This window comes from Bufo gargarizans, chromosome 5 (assembly GCF_014858855.1).
Source record: "Bufo gargarizans isolate SCDJY-AF-19 chromosome 5, ASM1485885v1, whole genome shotgun sequence".
NCBI classification, from domain to species: Eukaryota; Metazoa; Chordata; class Amphibia; order Anura; family Bufonidae; genus Bufo; species Bufo gargarizans.
The window spans coordinates 177079382-177097656 of NC_058084.1; the positions used below are offsets into that span (position 1 = coordinate 177079382).

The window sequence follows — 18275 nt, forward strand, 5'->3', positions numbered from 1 at the left end:
AGTGTGTGTGGCAGAGTCTTACTTTCCTCTACACATTTAGGCACAGTTGAGCATGTATGTGTCCAAAGGGGTTGGCAAGGACAGCTGTTGATGGAACAGACATTTGGCAGGCAGCTATCTAATCTGTATGGTCAGCCTTGTTCATTACACTTATCTGATAGCTATTTATTTTGGTGACTGTAACATTCTGCTCATCAATACATTAGAATTGCCTATAAACTCCTTCTGCTATGATTTTTAATAGAAAAATATTCTTAATAATCTTGCTTTGGGTCAAATCACATATCTATTAATCCATACAGCCATTAAATGGGGTGTCCCTCTTTTAGAGAGGTTTGGGCAGACCCACAAAAGGAAGCATACTTACTGTACCTACATCTTGCAGGTGGATCCAAGCTTCTTCACTGCCTGGCCAGCACTGCCTCTCTCAGGCCCCTGCTGTCAACATCTGTTTAGATGCTGCTGCAGCAGGGGCGTAGCTATAGGGGGTGCAGAGGTAGCAGTTGCTACCGGGCCCAGGAGCCTGTGCCATATAAGAAGATACTGATATTATAGAAAGTACATGCTGGTCAAGTTACACCTCTGGTTGGAATAAAAGGGTTAGTTCAAGAAGTTGGCATGGAAAGGGAAGGGTGCCGGTTCAATTTTTGCCCCAGGCAGCACTAAGGCTATGTGTTTCCCTGCCTCTTGGCCACAAAGCACTGGGAGAAGGTGGGCCCAAGCTGAACTCTTGCACCAGAGCCCATAAGCCTTAGCTCCACCCTTGTGCTGCAGCCAGTGTCTGATGCCCTTCCGTTATATGATAAAACGACATGGCGCAAGGGTACCAGGTCATCTCTGTGTCCAGTCATTGTCTGGAGTGGCATCAAAGCAGATATTTAAACCAGGGAAGTTGAGTGTGGCAGGGGCCGCTGGGCAGTGAATGAGCTGGTCATGGAGAGCAGGGAGCAGGTAAGTATGTCTTTTGAAGGTCTTGCCAGAAGAGGGGATTGTTTAGGCAAACCCCAAAACAAATAACCCCTTCAAACACTCATGCAAATGGTCTAAGTATGGCTGTGTATGCAACTGTAACAATTTATGGGCCTGTTTAATAACTCTATCTGCCCCGTTTACATACAGATGTATACATCAGATGCAGCATCATGTAGTTATTATCCTCTAGAAATACGACCTCCAAGGTGGAATATGGCACCATGGGACAATCATTTTGACCCATGTATTGTACATGAGTTCTGACGTCTTTTCTTATGTTATGTGTTGAATGGCTTATGTTTTCTAGTCTCAACATTAGTGTGTGCGTGTCTGTATTTTTTAGCTTTCCCATTCTTTGTGTAGAATGACCTATATATAGACAGTTTTTGTCTTGTTTAGTGTCATCTGAGTGAGCTTTATACACAGAAGTTTAAGTCTGAGATGTAAATGTAATTAGAAGTACGTAAATTGCTATGTGTTTAGGGCCTGTGATGAACTAATTATCTTTTAGCAGGACAATCCCTCCCAAGAAAACAATATTGAAATAACTCAGCAGGCTTATTTTTAGCATTTCCTTTCCATCTCATCCCATCACATGAAAACCCTGGCATAACAAAAACACACAGTGACCAACGCAAGTGTCTCAGTAAACTCCCTTTATTTAGTTCACTTAAGTTGTTTCATTTTGTTGTTCAAAGGGCAAGAGTACAAAAGATCAAGATAAAACAATATCTGACCCAAACATCTTGCATGTACGTAAAAAAAAATATAGGAGTACTCCGTGTTTTTTTTTTTTTTTTTACTATCCTTTTTAACAACAGGCTTTTACCAAGACAACCACCTGTGTGCATGGTGGACCATTGAAGAACGTTTTTAAAAAGGATGGTAAAAATTAATCCAACAGATATTTAAAAAAAATCATAAATCCTAAAATCTACAAGGAGCTGTTGAGTATTTCCCACTAAATTGTACAGCTAGCATACCGTCCACATGGAAATCATACTGAGCGGAATGCTGTCCAAATAAATAATATCTACTATAAACAAATGCAAACATCTCTTTCAACAAACCGTAAATAAAAAAAAAATACCAGTCCTTTTACACAATAAATATTAAGAAACCATTGACATAGTTGAAAATATTCTCATATAAATTAACAACTTTAATTACATAGAGCAGAATGAACATAGGTTAAAGCAATTAACAAAGATGAAAGTGGAATGCAAATAAAATATTTCTGAGAATGAGTTGGTCGCTATAGCTAAAATATAAAGAAGAAGAAAAAAAGTTTATGGAATTACCATGTTGTTTTTTTTATATTTTACAAAATAAATAAATGCTTTAATAGAGCAACGTAAAAGAATAAATTACCTTTCTGTAAGTTGAAATAGTTTTTATTAGTACTGAAATGGGTTTATTTCTAAAATTCGGCTGTTTAATACCTAGGAATGAAAAGATAACCACTGCTTGGTATAATATAATTATGTTGGACCTACATGTATTCATATTTTTTATTGTATTTTTAATATTTTTTTGCAGACCCTAGAAGATGTTGAAGGGTTTTCCAATCACAGATACCTTTCCTTATAGCTGTGAAAAATGTTTTTTAAAGGGTAAATGTTTTAGTATAATAAAATAACACAAAATTATAACAATATGGCTATATCAGTTTGAATTGACCATTAACCTTTCCTTCGTAAAGAACTTACGTACTAATTTAAAACATAAAAAATATTTAAAAATCTAAAGCAACAGAAGGTGATAGCTAAAATAAAATCCATTTACTTCACATCCTCTGCCATCCCCTGATTGAACTTGATGGACATGTCTTTTTTTTCAACCATACTATGTAACTATGTAAAACCGCAAATGATTTTATTTTTTTCCACACAAACGCTAAATGATGAAAAGATCATTCCTGGATAACGAAGATGGACCTATGGCTGCAGAAAAAAAATGTGGTAACATTTACCATTAATTAGGTTTTTTTCCGCAGCTACCTAAAAGGAAGGTTGTCTTCACTACGGCCTGCAAAATGTTTAAATATGGTAGCAATTTCTCTTGCTATTTGTGGACATGCACATTTCATTAAACTAAATTGTCCTCTATGCTATTTAGTAGTGGTCAGTCTTGATTACCATCCTATTTTCTCTCATCTTGTCATGCAGATTTTATGTTTCCTATACTTTCATTGTAAATTATAGAAAGACACTATATACTGTAGAACAGAGGAGGATTTTTTTTTTCCATGAGTCGGAGGCTACATAATGGTCTCCTGTGTCCTGTGAAATTTATAATTTCCCTCATAATCTGACCTTCATTTGCCTTGCTCAGATGGTTCAAGCAATAAATGTAAAAACTAGTTCTTATTTCTTAATAGTGGCTAATAGAAATGAAAATCTCATTTAAGTAGTGTTTTAATTTTTCCAAATTTTTCATAACCTACCAGTGGTTATTATGCATCTTCTGATATCACATTGTCAAGTTGCTGGTTTAAATTTAGGGGATTTCACTAGTAATATGCCTACATTACTCTATATTTTACAGCATAAAGTTTAAATAATGAAAAAGAAATTGACCTCTATAGAATGCAGTACAACGTTAGACTCTGATTACCTATAAGGAGGTCACTGGAAAACCATCTTGGATGAGCACTTGGTAAAACGCTTTCTGCTTTTTATCTAATTCACTTTTCTTAGAAAATACATGTTCAGGAGAATATTTTTTCTCTAGAACATTATGGACAGAGGATACAAAGAATGTGGTAGATTACAAGTACCCAACAAATGGGAGTCAAAGTCACGAAGGTACTAATTTGGTCAGTGATAATAAACTGGGATTTATGTAGTGTGTAGGTAAACTATAAGAATTTGTAATGAGGCATACATCCGGCATAAAACACCATATACATATTACCAAATAAAAAATTATATTGGGTTTGATATCTAGTCTTGGTTCTACAGAATGCTCTTTTTTGTAGGCCCACTATTTTATTATTATATTTCATTGATGGCTTCAATGTAAAATGAATACCGACATACTGCTGTGACTGTGTAAGGAATCCTTCGGGTTAACTAGCAGTGCGTAGAGAGAATAAAAGTAAATGCTGTTGAAGCAATTAACAATCAACTGTTTAGAACCGTTTGAATATGAGTTATATACAGCAGTGTAAAACCTTTACACTCGTTTTTACTTTCCACGTCCTTTTCCATTTTTAATCATATTTTCTTTTTTTGTCTTCCTTTTTATGCAAAAGAAGCTTGATATGTGTCAGTTTAAAAAAAAGCAAATACATAGGTTGCCATAAGATGCAAGCTAAATACTGTGAAATAAATTAGAAATTTGTAGCATGTATTTACTAGCAATATATGAAACCATATACACACAAATTTAGAAATCATTGTTATATATGTATAACATATGATGCAGCCATGATACGGTCTCTGATGGACATGATCTGTTGGCTTCGGTTTTTATGTTGCTCAATTTGAATGCCTCTCCCAGTGACAGAAATGTTAGAACAACCAGTCTGCATGGTTTCCAGTTTTGCTACTAAATTGGATGCTGCACAGTATAAAGCTTGCATGACTGTCATAACATGTAAATAATCTATTCCATAATCCAAGAAAGTCTTATCTTGGATTATGGTTTACCAATTAGCAGAATGATAACCGGCAAAGAAAATATGGAAAAATATGCTATAGAGATAAAAATTGCTGAAGTGCCGAAATACAAGCCGCCTAAAGGCAGCACAATTACCCATAAATGAATGGAAATAAAATATACAATTTTGGCTTTGATACATTTTCTTTTACACTCAATCCTTTTAAATTCTTCCCCTCCCATAGGCTCAGTGATTGTTAACCACCGGCACTACTTATATCTTCAAACGCGTCTTTGGTGTAAGTGTCTCATTAAAGGTAGAAAAAATATTGAAAATAGTCATAAAAATATCTATTTCGATGTGTGCTGTAGCATTTCTGATATAGCTCATGTTAAGTGCAGCTCTTAAAACCTCTCTTGAAAATACTTGTTAAATAAGGATATTAAACAGGTCAAATACTGTTGTAGTGCAAATAAAAAAGAAACATTTTTTTTTTACAAAATATAGAAATGTTTGGTTCCAGTATCTGAACCAACATGTTCCTTTCAAGTATCTCTCATGAAAGAACAAACATATTAGACATGTTACTTCCACTGAAAAGTCTCTCTTTTCTTGTTTTTTGGGTAAACAGTTTTCAAACCCCATAAGTTGCATAGTTCTAAGATCGTAAGCACCTTAGCGAAATTTAACTTTGTATGCTTTCAATTTTTTTTTGTTTTTGTTTTTTTGCAGTAATAGTGCAGAGGAAGAAGTTGAGTCTCCTGCGCAATATAGAAATGCTTAGAGTCTTAGGAAGGTGGTCTGGAGCTCTGTATATCTATCTATACAAACTCTTATAAATGCAAACACATTTACGCAAACAGTGAATGTGATGTATCTATAGATATACAGGTGCATTCTCGTGCTGTAAGCTTGTTAGTCACACTTCTGGCTAGAAGAGCTGGAAATGTTCCTTTCATATACCGGTTGCTGCAGGTGTAGAACTAGCACTTCCTTGGTATCTAATTTCGTCTTCCATTGATCATTGCTCATCTGCAAGTCATTTGTCGTCTTCTTGATTAGTGTATTCGATAAGTGATACTATATCTGCATTTGGTCCTCTATTTATGAGCATCCGCACTCTTCCACAATCATGTTCTGAATATCCTTTTTTATAATATTTTGTCCATCGTCATAATACAGCATGGACATAGCTCTCAACTTGGAGGGAACACAACAAGATTTGATACTGTTGAAGGGACTGTGGCCTTTAATCCGGTACTGGTGAATGACTGTGGAATGAAATGATAGAGAAGCCCCAGATGTCCCAGCAATGTGGTTAGGGCAATCCCCCTCGCAGTAATTGGCGTGGTAGCCAGGAGGTGCTATGATCCAGTCGCTCCAACCGATGTCCTTGAAACTTACATAAAAATGCTTTTTACAGCAGTTGCTTACTTTACCATCACATTCCAAGCCACGTTTCCTCCTCCGGTGAGGGTGTTCATCTGTCTGTTGAGCCACAATCATTAGGAAAGGTCTATGCGACTGCTCTTTTTCTTCTTCACCTGCAGTTGCCCCTACTTCTTTGTCCACATCATCTTTTCTCTTACGTTTACCAAGCAAGACAGGGGTTGCTCCTGATTCTTGGCATTGGTCACAAGCTACTCGAATATCCATTGATGATTTGCCATGATTCAGTAGACGCTGAATGCTCCCAGATACGGGGAACGTATGCCAGCCACTTTTCTTTGTGTCCACCACTTTCTCAGCTATCAGAACTTCATTTTTGTTTCCATCAGATCCCCTGTGCTCCTTCGGCCCTCGTTGCTGCTGGTACAGTCGAATCGTTAGCCTTGTCCGACTTCGGTTGGCTTTAGATAGTTTGAGGAAAAGCCAAAGCTCTGCTTCCCTGATTATCAACAGATCACTGCCTTCTTTGGAGATCTCAAAGTGGAGAATTTTCTTGGAGGGCCCTGCAGATTACAAGCAACAATAAAAGACAAATATTACATTAGTTATTTCATTTTCAACCATTTTGCATCATCATCACAATATCATCCCATACATAACTTCTATATTTGACAGGGAACATGAACAGTATATCGGAGTGTGGCAGTGTTCAATTCTTCCACTGGCTTTAATGAACTTTTCATAGTACAGCCAAGATGTTCCTAAATCTTGTCTCTAATGCAAGTTGTGTGCGACGCTAGAGGAACAGGATACATATCATGAATATCATTAACTCCAAATGGGGATATGTCATAGTCCTCCTGATTACTAATAATCACTAATACGTCTGCATGGCATATTCTGAATTATTTCAACCGCTTTGATCATGACACAGAACTAAAAGAGCCTACACATGTGCTCTTACCCTGCTGTTCACTCAAGTGACTTTTTTTAGCAATAGCAATTTTAAGGGCACGTTCACGCACATTTTTATGCTGAAATCTGCGTCCCATTGTTTTTACTGAGACTACAGGCATGATTTTGTTCTTTTCTAGGCAAATTTGAGTTCTGTGTCACCAAGTGACATGTCACTTATTGAAGATGATCACGCACGGTGGGTTGCCACATGTGAATTAGCCCCATTGAATTGGGCTAATGCTTTTGTGGTTTTATAGCACATGAAACCAAATCTGAAGCTTTCTGCTGTGAATTCTGCGGCTGATTTTTCAGATTGAAAAACCCCATCTGAACATGGCCTGTAACATCATAAGCAGATCTGGCATAAACACAGAACCTTTTAATCATCCGGTGTATTCTAGATGTAAGGTCTAACATGTGTATGTAGAAATGTACAGTAGCGTATGCAATCCAGTAGTTGAGCACAATTCTTGATTCTGGTGGCTTCTTATAGGAAACTCAGTTAACTCATTGTGCCAGTGCACCAAAAGAAAGAGCCGAATAACAAAGTCGGCTCAGCTACATCTGCCTCTGTATAGTAAAAGTTTGCTGTTTGGAGTGCACATCTATTTACCTGCCTGTCTTGCATAAGCAGAGTTTATAAAGTGTATGCAGAAAGCTTTGTCATTGACAGCTATTTTTCTAATTTCATATTCTGCGTGCATGTTAATTATAGCACGCCGGTGGTAGATGTGCTGAGGAACGATATAATCAGAGAACAGCATATTTTGGGATGTTTTCTCCTATGCATATACTTGTTGGCATAATGGTGCTGATCGTGAACATCATGATGTGGGGGTGTTCCCTTGATAAAGACTCCATGTTCTTGGCAGAGGGTGAAATGAGTAATAGGTTCTGCTGGGTTATTTGATCATGAGCAAATGAAGTGTTTCTTATTATAATGAGTATTACGTTATTAGGGGAAGGTGACAGTTTAAAAGACATTAAACGATTTTTACTTTTCCAAAAAAATGCAATCAAATGATGCAGATGGTCACAGACATTCCTTCACTCCACGACATAAGCAGTTTGACTAGTCAGTGTGGTGTTTTATAGTCTTTGACTTTGTTCCTGCAGCATAGGCAGGGCTTTCTATGCGTCACTGTGCTACAACATGTTTGTAACTGAAACACATAGGGGGAGATTTATCAAAACTGGTACTAAGGAAAACTGGCTTAGTTGCCCATAGCAACCAATGAGATTGATCCTTTCATTTTTCAGAGCACCTTTTGCAATTGAAAGGATCATTCTGATTGGTTGCTATGGGCAACTAAGTCAGCTTTCTTTAACACCGGTTTTGATCAGTCTCCCCCATAAAGTGTAATTCTGTCCTACCTGAAAGACAAAGGGGGAGATTTACAGAATTACACTTTATATGTTTCAGGTAGCAACAGAATTACACGTTAAGGCCTCTTTCACACTACAGTATGTTGAATTCAGTGTTTTGCGTTCCGTTTTTCACGGATCCGTTGTTCCGTTTTTTGCTTCCGTTGTGGTTCCGTTTCCGTTCCGTTGTTCCGTTCCGTTTTTCCGTATGGCATATACAGTATACAGTAATTACATAGAAAAAATTGGGCTGGGCATAACATTTTCAATTGATGGTTCCGCAAAAAACGGAACGGATACGGAAGACATACGGATGCATTTCCGTATGTGTTCCGTTTTTTTTGCGGACCCATTGACTTGAATGGAGCCACGGACTGTGATTTGCGGCCAAATATAGGACATGTTCTATCTTTTCAACGGAACGGAAAAAACGGAAATACGGAAACGGAATGCATACGGAACACATTCCGTTTTTTTGCGGAACCATTGAAATGAATGGTTCCGTATACGGACCGTATACGGAACGCAAAAAACGGACCGCAAAACGGAAAAAAAAGACGGTAGTGTGAAAGAGGCCTTAGGGAAAGGTCTACAGAAAAACTGGCTTAGTTGCCCATAGCAACCAATCAGATTCAACCTTTCATTTTCCAAAGGAGCTCTGTAAAATGACAGATGGAATATGATTGGTTGCTATGGGCAACGAAGCCAGTTTTCCTTTACCCCAGTTCAGATAACTCTCCCCCATAAAGTGCAATTCTGTCCCTACCTGAAACACATAAAGTGTAATTCTGTACCTTCTTGTACAAAAAGGCCTATTGCACATTGCAAAGACTATACATTCATGACACCTCTGGTGAGATGAGAGGAGATCAGAGCCAGTGTTACTTTTAAGACCCTGTGCACACAACCGTATGCGGATTGGCAACATACGGATGCGGTCCATGTGCTCTTTGCATTTTATTTGCAAACCCATTGATTTCAGTGGGTCCATGGTCCGCATGGATGATCCATGTGCTTTCTGCATCCATATGTCCCATATTTGTCCACAAAATGTGGACCCCAAAACTGATACAGTTATGTGCATGGGGTTTTGGCTGAATTTCTAAGCATTATATCCAAAAGGATTCTAGCTTCTAGTTTTGAGATTTGCATATCCTTGAGATATATGGTTAGCAGCTTAGTTTAATTTTTGGGAATTTTTACACTGCGGAGCATGTGGGTATTTTCTCTTCATTATAGCTATTAGGGGTGGTCAAAGCTCATGGACCTCAACCAAACTTTTAACATGTTAAGCGATACCTTCTAACTTCTTGGTGTACTGGTAGTAGAATGACTATGTTGATGCATATTATAAGTTAGGGACCTGATATCAGACGAGCGCAAAATGTTAGATATTGTAGTGTATTTTAATGATACTTGATGGACATATTTGAAAATATTAAAAGGAAACTCTGAGAAATAAAAGTTACTTAGGGTCTTTGGAGCCTTAAAAGAGTTGCCCCAGGATAAAAACTGAACAACTACCAACAGGATAGTTGATAAATGTTTGATCAGTGGGGGTTCAACTATTGAGATGCCCACTGATCACATGAATGTGGTCCTATGTCCCCCAGGGCTGCAGCCTGTAGGGTACGTGATAAATTGCCAGTGTGGGAGAACCCCTTTAATTATTCTGGCTAGACTACAATGTCAAGCCTATTATACTGGCTGTATGACGAGAGTCTACTTTACCTTTTAAGGAGCAAATTAGCTCTCTGGACCATATGTGAGTGCATCATGAGATTCGTGGAGCACAACTTTTTAATAGTGTATCCTTTATGAAATTTCACCTAAACGTAGATGAACTTCTATAGTCTCTGACCTTTTGGAATTGCATTAACATAACTGGGCACAGTCTTCATCTACAACATGCTAAAATGCAGACCCTCTATCACTGCATCTGCAAGGGAGACATTATTTACATGCATGCCTAATTATGCAAGTGGAGATGATCCATCCATTGCTCTCTGTGGACACATCTTATGTATCTGGTCCTCAGAGACCTCATATAGGAATGATCTGTATGTGTCCATCTTGGATTTCCCAAGACCAGCTGTGGGGGACTGAATTTTAACAAAACATGGTATAGTCAGTTTAAAGGGAATCTGTCAGCTCCGAACCCCCCCACCCCCCCCCCCCCCCGAAACTAGTGTAAGTAGTGCAAGTGCTAAAAGTCTGGTTATGTAATTTTTATCCTCATACTCACTTGCATTATGATGCTGTGCTCTAACAAACGAGCAGTAAAAGGTATTGAGAGAACTCCTGAGCTCACACACATAATGGACAGGACTCAAAGAAGAGTCCTCTCAATGCATTTTACTGCTGGTTTGTCAGAGCACAGCGTCGTAACGCAAGTGAGTATGAAGATCAAAATTACATAATTGGACTCAACATCACTTACACTATACACCGCTTACTCTAGTTTTCGGGTATTTTGGAGTTGACAGATTCCCTTTAAAAGGAAAAAAATGCCACTATAAGCACTGAAGAACTACTAGTTATGTAATACTTGTCTCTCAGAGTTAAGGTCTTTTGGAGAAGGTCGTCGTGTCACCTTTAAGGCTAGGTCTACACAGCGATATCTGTCGCATGACATTTTGTGACATGCTCCGACTGTGACGCGACAGTCGCAAAAAATCCATTCAAAATGTCGCTGTCGCAGTCGCAGCATGTCGCAGTGCGACACCATAGACTATCATTATAAAGATGTTGTCGTGTAGACCTAGCCTAACTGTGCTCTGCTTTACATACTTTTCATGACTTAGAAGAGTACTTTGTCTACAAGGGTCAAATATTAAAAAAAAAGTCAATGTTTAAATCAACTCAAATTGAATCTAAGTGCTACTTATAGAGGAAAAAAATTATGTAAGTAAAATAATAGAGCCTATAGACAAACTAAATAAACCCTTGCTAGCAGTAAGGGTACGGCCACACAGTCAGGTCTCATGATATAGGTTTAGAAGTCAAAATCAGGAGTGGATCATAAATGATGAGAAAGTATAAAGGACAAAGTTGACTTCTCATTTTTTTTTTATTCACTCCTGGTTTTGGCTTCCAAAACTGCATCAAGAAAACCTGACCGTGTGGCCGTGCCCTAAGAGAACCTTGTTAGAAATATCGGCATTTCATGAGTAAGTCTTTGAGAGTAATATTACGGGCACAGTATCTGTACAACTTACTGTGTATGCCTTAACTTCTGTAAAGAGACATCTTGGCATGACAGCCAGCCGCCTGGCTGATAAACATACCAACAGTTAAATTATCCAGAAATAAACTAACTGCAGTTCGATTTCCTGTGAAATAAGATTCTGTTGCGCACACAGGTTAAAAATCCTACAGAAACACTGAGAGAAATGTTTTGATGTAGTTTTTCTCAGTAGGCTACCAAACACTCAACCAGGCTGGTGGCATTTTCCCACTTGGATGGTGCATTCGACAAGGAACCACCAATCCTTCTATATGTTTTCCTTTATGGACTATGAGGCATTTCCTAAAATATTTTAGCTTTTTAGCTGCTGTCGGGTCTGGCAATACACGCATGTCTCTTTATCTGTAGCTAGATGTATTTGTATCCTCAAAACCACGTTGTCATCATGACCAAAATTGTATTCTTAGAAAGAAAAGTGCCATAAATAGAGAAGAAGGGTTATTTTTCACCATAAGCCTGTTCCAGATCAGTAAACTCATTTCCAAAATGAGAAAAGCTTTGCACGATGTTCCCATCAAAAGAGAACAGCTCCTTTTGACTTTTCTCTCTTCTGTCACTTGCTTAAAGCAAACAGTTGTGAAGATTCTGATAAATGCTACCCTCTCGGAGCTAACTCCTATTGAAATATTGCCCTTGTTTGCCCTTTTGTCAATATGATGTGAATGATTGCAGAAAGATTCAAATCCACCAAGATGAATGCTACTAAAGGCCTTATTATACAGGGAAGAAGAAATCCGACCGTTGTCTTCGGTTAATTGCAATGGCAGTCAATGAGAAAATCGCAGGCAGAAAACTACCTAATCTGCTTTTGTCCTTGTGTAGAACAGAGTGCTAAATCATGAGCACGTCAGCTTGCAGATATATTAAATCATGCCTGCATACTCTGAGAAACGCCACATTGTTTGTCATTTCTTGTGTGCAATCGTATATATTCTTTATTTGACGTAACAGCTCTCTATGGTGCCTGCTCTTTTTCTTTTCTATACAGAGGTAGTCAAGATGTGGGCTTTTATATAACAGCCCTTACTAGTGGATAGGACAGCCGTTATCCAATGAGACTTTACTGCTGAAGCTCTGCCTGAGAAGTAGCTCGGGAAATGCAAACTGCGGTGGCCACTGCCCTCTAGTGGCCATTCGAATGAAGCTACTGTTTCACAAGACAGCAAGTTCTATTGGGTGCATCATCACTGGTATTTAACTCTTTAACTATCAAAATGAGATGCTGCTGCTCAAATCCATTAAATGCAAGACAACAATCGTGCATTTTAGGACAGACATAAGAAATGGAATTCTGCTTGATTTCTATCTCTTCATAGAATGATCCATGTGATCCCTGGCAAGTAAATATTATCACTGACCTCCTTCATGTCAGTGGACATCTGTTGTATCATGGTTAGTATTCCATTTTACTCAATAGTTGCTGTCGGATGGCCAGAACAATGAGATACTGTATATGATTGCTCTAGAATGAATAGCTACAGGGCAACTTTTAAGCACCAGGCCAGTTTTCAGAATGAACTGTTTCTCTATACCTACATAACTGACTTGGGTTGTCTAATAGATGGACCAGCAAGGCGTGTGGGAGATATGACCTTTCTACCTCACCTAAAATGGACATCCCTGTCTGCATTTACATTTTATCAACTGATTGCTAGCTCATTTGGTACCAATGAAAAAGGAAACATCCTCTGAACTTTTTCGGACAACTTTGACCCCCGGGTTTCACACCCTATGAACCTTCCAACATTTTTTGTATATTCACCTGTCCTGAACTGTGAAGTCTCCATCTAAGGGCTTCTGTTAGTCAAAAACACACCCCAAAAAATAGAGTCACCTCTGGTGTAATTCTGCAACCACCCATTCTGAAGAACGTTTTTGGCTGTTGCAAGCCAACCAGATTAGATCATTTAATTTACAAGGTTGCTGTGGGGTTGCAGTGAGCCCAATGAAAGCAAAGGAACTTCTTGAAAGACTGACATCATGGACCAGCTGTGCTCTAGTCACAGCAGGATTTTAAATTGGTATGACACCATCCGCCGGGTTATTATATAGTCCATGGTATATCTATCATGGAGCTGAAGCTCTTTTGATACCATGGTTGCCTTGTAAGGGTTTCTACCGATGGGACGGATGTATGGGATAAAGTGACTTGCCAGATAGTCTCTGCCTAGCAACCGATTCACACATTACATAATGAATAGCCTGAAAATAACAGTTGCATGATATACTGGCATCCAATCGTGAATATTGGCTTCAACACTTTAAAGCCAGAAGGTCCATACTTATATTTATCTTGTGTAGGGAGAATATGTATTACGCCAGTAGAAAATCCTACTCACTAGGCAGCTGGGTAACCTAACCAGCCAACACGTATCTTTATTGTATGCTAACTCTTCTCCTTGGAAATGGCCTTGTATAGCATTCCAGGAGTGCAGCCGATCCCTACTGCACAGATGCGAATTGCATTTATTCACAAAGCCCCCATGAAGCTCAACTGGTAAGGTTCAGGCTTGATAACACAGTCTCATTGACAGTGAGCTAGGACGCAATACTTCATTGTGTACACAGAAGCAGCAAAAAAAAGCTAGCAGGAATGTCTGATCTGAAAGCATGCACACGCTGCACAGCTTTTCTGCAGAAGAAACCTCTGAGTCAACAGGTTTTTTAAGACTGGAAACTCTGAGTGCTGTCTTCATTGTTTAGATGGCTGTAGCATGCTTTAAACAGAAATACTTGGAGTTCCCGCAACTACTTCGACTATTTATTTGAGTTTTTTTTTTTGCTTAGAGACAAGATACAAAAAAGTTTTCACCAGCCTGCTCCTTTAAGGTTTGACAGCCCTGCAGAATACTCTCAGCAGGCAGAACTTTTCTTATGAATGAGAGTGAGGACTCCCAAGAAGAAGTGCGGAAAGTTCCTTTCGTGATGCACATTATACCGTTTTCTGCGGTGCTGTAAGGTGAGCTATTGGTCTGCAAATGATGGAGTGCTTTAAGATGACTCCTCAGTGGGATAGTATAACTCCTACTTTAGGAGGGGAATATATACAGCAGTTAAAGTCATCTCCTTGCCTAACTTTACAGCTGGGAGTCCTGCAAGTGCACAGCCCTCTCTGCTCTGCTACCTGGAGTGGCAGCTGTGCATGCAGTACACTGGCACCAGATGCCTTCAGTTACCCACAAGTGCTGATCCTCTCCTGGCATTTCATCTTCCTATCCAGCCCCAGATCCACCTTAACCCTTACAAGACACTGATACCTTCTGCTACGTATAACATGGTTACTGTTTTGTGTCCTGCTGGCTGATTGCATTGCTAGGGTAAAAACATGCCCTAAGGGTGGAAGTCATGTTTAGCACTCCTAGCTGGAGGTTCTTGTGAAGTTTTGCAGAATGTCCATACCCTCCCCCCCTCTCAAACACTTGTAGTCTGTTAAAGATTCTCTGAGGTAGCTTATTCTAGGTGAATTTAGCAAATGCAAACAAGCAGGCAGCAGCCAAGGTTAAATCACAGAAAACTCAGCTATTTGAGGGGCATTTCTATCTCCTGGCCATTGCTGCTGATGGGACCTTTTTAGTTCTTGCTTTACTTTATAGCCTAAAACGCGACAGCCGCACTCACCTGCTTCCGCAAATGTGATGATCTCTGAAGTTTGCTCCAAGATTTCATTCATTTCTGCTCTCCGTGCAATCACATCATCTATTTGCACTTGGCCATCCTCTCCCACTTTCCCCACGTGAACTTTCTTGATGGCGTTTAAAAGCGCCGCTTTAGGCACTGGCTGAGTGATGTTGGGTCTGTCCCTCATATGCAGCATGTTTAAAATGTGCTTCTTCACTGCCTCAACCATGTCACTTTGAGAACTGATGGCATCCTTGTGGAATTTAGATAGTGAGCAGGATGGACAGTCAGTGACTGAACTGTGTCCCTCAGATCCTGGAGTTGGAGTACTCCTCACCATAATCCAGCAAAGTACCAGCAGAAATCCGTTCAGTACATGCACAGACATCCTGACACCAGGTTTTATAGGCTTGCTTTTTGTTCTTCTCTATTCTCTGCGTGAAAAGCTTATCCCTTTAAAAAAAAAAAGGCACAAAAACAAACAAAAAAAAATAGATCAACTTTTTCCCTCTAATGAAAAGTAATCTGAAGCAAAAAAGAGAAGAAAAAGTTTTTCAGTGTAGTTTTTGGCTTGCAGTGTCTGTCTTAGGCTTCAGTAAGTGCTGTGAGTACTTGAGGCTGTCAGTGAGGAAAGCTCTGACTTCTGTCTCAGAGTGAGAGAGAGGGAGAGAGAGTGAAAAAGAGACAGACAGAGAGGACGATTGGCCTCAACTAAGTGAATGAGAGGGTGGGAGTTTGGTCTATGAGTAAGGAAGGGGAGGAACAGTTTCATGCTCTGCTCTGGTGCTCCAAGCTATACACACCAATGTTAATGTTTTCACCGCCCTCCTCTTTTATCTTTTCTTTTTCTTTTTTTTAAGTCTCTGGAGTCTTGGAATCTGTTCTCTTTTTTTTTTTTCATCATATTAGACAGATTATTGTCTGAAGCTCCCCATGTTACAGAGATTTCCATGTGCAGAGCAGTTACCAGGCTTTCACACGCTGTTCTTCACAGGTATCCTATCTAAGCTCAGACCAGTTTATGACTTTTGGAGAGGAAAATAAGTAACTTAGCACAAATACCTCTGGCTGTTATTGCTATTGTCCCGCCACTGCTAGGAGGGGAGGGGGGGGGGGGAAGGTAACCTAGGTGTAGAGACAATAAAATATAGCTCAGCTGATGGAGAATTACGAAATATATTATGACACAGCTACTGTATGTCATATCCCCATCATGAGCAATCTCAAGGAGAAAACAGGGGGTTTTCCTGAACAACTGATCATTACAGTGACTAAAAGACTGTCTTCACTTCATTCCCCCAGGCTACTGTACTACAAACATGTAGGAGGCATTGATGCATACTGTTATGCTAAACCATTACTACATTGCTGCCATCTATCCAATATCTATCTATCTATCCATCTAAAAAAAATGAAAAATTGGTGACACACCCAGGGTCGGTGTATAGGAATCCGTGGCATATCATGACAGGGGGGGGGGTAAGGGGTGCGGACACACCCCAGGTCAGGGTATTGGAGTCCATGGCATATCAGGCTCCTCTCAGTCTGTGGCAGGCACTGATATATTGTGCTGCTATATCCACAGTGTTCTCTTCCTCTCCCATCAGGATGGGCAGCTTCTTTTCCTCCTCCATGGAGCTGAAGTCTGGGAGTAGATCAGAGAGTCTCCTAAAGTGGATGTCCCTCACTGCTAAGTATTTGGGACAGTAGATCAGGAAGTGGGACTCATCCTCCACCGCCTCCAGGTGGCACTGCTGGCACAGTCTGCTTTCTCTAGGCATGTAGCTCTGTCGATGCCGTCCGGATTCGACGGCCAGGCTGTGGGTGCTCAGTCTGTAGCGGCTCAGGATTTTCCGGTCTCTAGGGTTCCCTAGTTTCTCCAGAGATGGGGCCAGTTTGTAGTCTCTCTGCAGGCTCTATCTATCTATCTATCTATCTATCTATCTATCTATCTATCTCTATTATCTATCTATCTATCTATCCAATATCTATCTATTATCTAACTATTTAGCTATCTATCCAATATCTACCCTTGTATCCAGTATCTGTCTATCTATCTATCCATCCATTATCTATCTATCTATTTTTCTCATATATATATATATATATATATATATATATATATATATATATATATCAGATATCTATCTATCTCTCTATTTATCTACTTCATATCTATCTGTCTATCTATCTATCTATTATCTATCTATCCATTTGTTATCTATATATCTATCTATTGCATATCTATCTTGCCATTTACCTATATCTCCATTTATCTTTATCTAGTTATCTATTTGTCTATCCATCTATCAAATATCTATCCATCTTTATTTGAATGCCTATCAATATCTATCTATCTATCTATCTATCTATCTATCCAACTACTTATCTATCCACCCATTTATTATCTATCTATCTATCCATCTATCTCTAGCTACCGATAGCTGACCACAGTGGTGACCTGCTCCCCTTGCATCACATGACCATTTATCTTGACGCAAGCGGAGCAGGTCACTGCTGTGCCCAGCTATTGGCTGCAGCGGTCGTGTCACATCTTCCAGTCCCCACTTCCCCCATCATCAGGATGTTGATATCAGCGCACTAGGGAAATGAACAGTCGACCCTGGAGTGATAAAGACCAAACCTGGTGGTGGGAACCAGTTACATATGATCAACAGCAAGAATCGACCACATGTACGGTGAATGTCGGGAAGGGGTTAATAAAAGTCATCTTCACTGATCAAATAACTATTGTGTGCCATGGTTGCTACATTCTTTATTTGCAGCGGTGTGATGTGAAGAAGAAACCTGGACAGCTAAGACTGGAACAGTACCATCTTTAACAATGAATCCAGGGTTCTCCTTTTTTCCCAAAACAGTCATGTTCGAGTTTGGAGGTCTCGTGGTCATTGCTTCAATCCTGCCTTTTCTGTAGAGCAAAAAAACAAAGACCAGCACCTCTGAACAAAATGACATAAAGCATAGGTGCATGCAAAAGCAAACACTATGTGCAGCAGTACTCCGATCCATGTACAAAGACACATTCAAACACTAACTTTGTTTTTCGCATCGTACATGTAGGGGAGTGACTGCCTCCAATAGGGCCGTGCACTCCTGCCCATC

The 18275-nt window shown here is 39.5% G+C and overlaps 1 protein-coding gene across 1 annotated transcript; it reads right to left on the reverse strand.

Annotated features, from left to right (window-relative positions):
* Positions 1-1613: 1613 nt before the first annotated feature.
* INHBA (inhibin subunit beta A) lies at positions 1614-15893 on the reverse strand. The gene is made up of 2 exons (XM_044294703.1): positions 15153-15893; positions 1614-6528 (listed from the first exon to the last, which is right to left on the reverse strand). The coding sequence occupies exons 1-2, from the start codon at positions 15538-15540 to the stop codon at positions 5681-5683; spliced, it is 1236 nt and encodes a 411-aa protein (XP_044150638.1). The 5' UTR covers positions 15541-15893; the 3' UTR covers positions 1614-5680.
* Positions 15894-18275: the final 2382 nt, after the last annotated feature.

Bases quoted from the DNA above. Each gene is read 5' to 3' on its own strand.
- INHBA (XM_044294703.1), bottom strand. From the start codon at position 15,540: ATGTCTGTGCATGTACTGAACGGATTTCTGCTGGTACTTTGCTGGATT. The intron at 6,529-15,152 runs GTGAGTGCGGCT...TGTAATCTGCAG, and splicing joins CATCACATTTGCGGAAGCAG to GGCCCTCCAAGAAAATTCTC.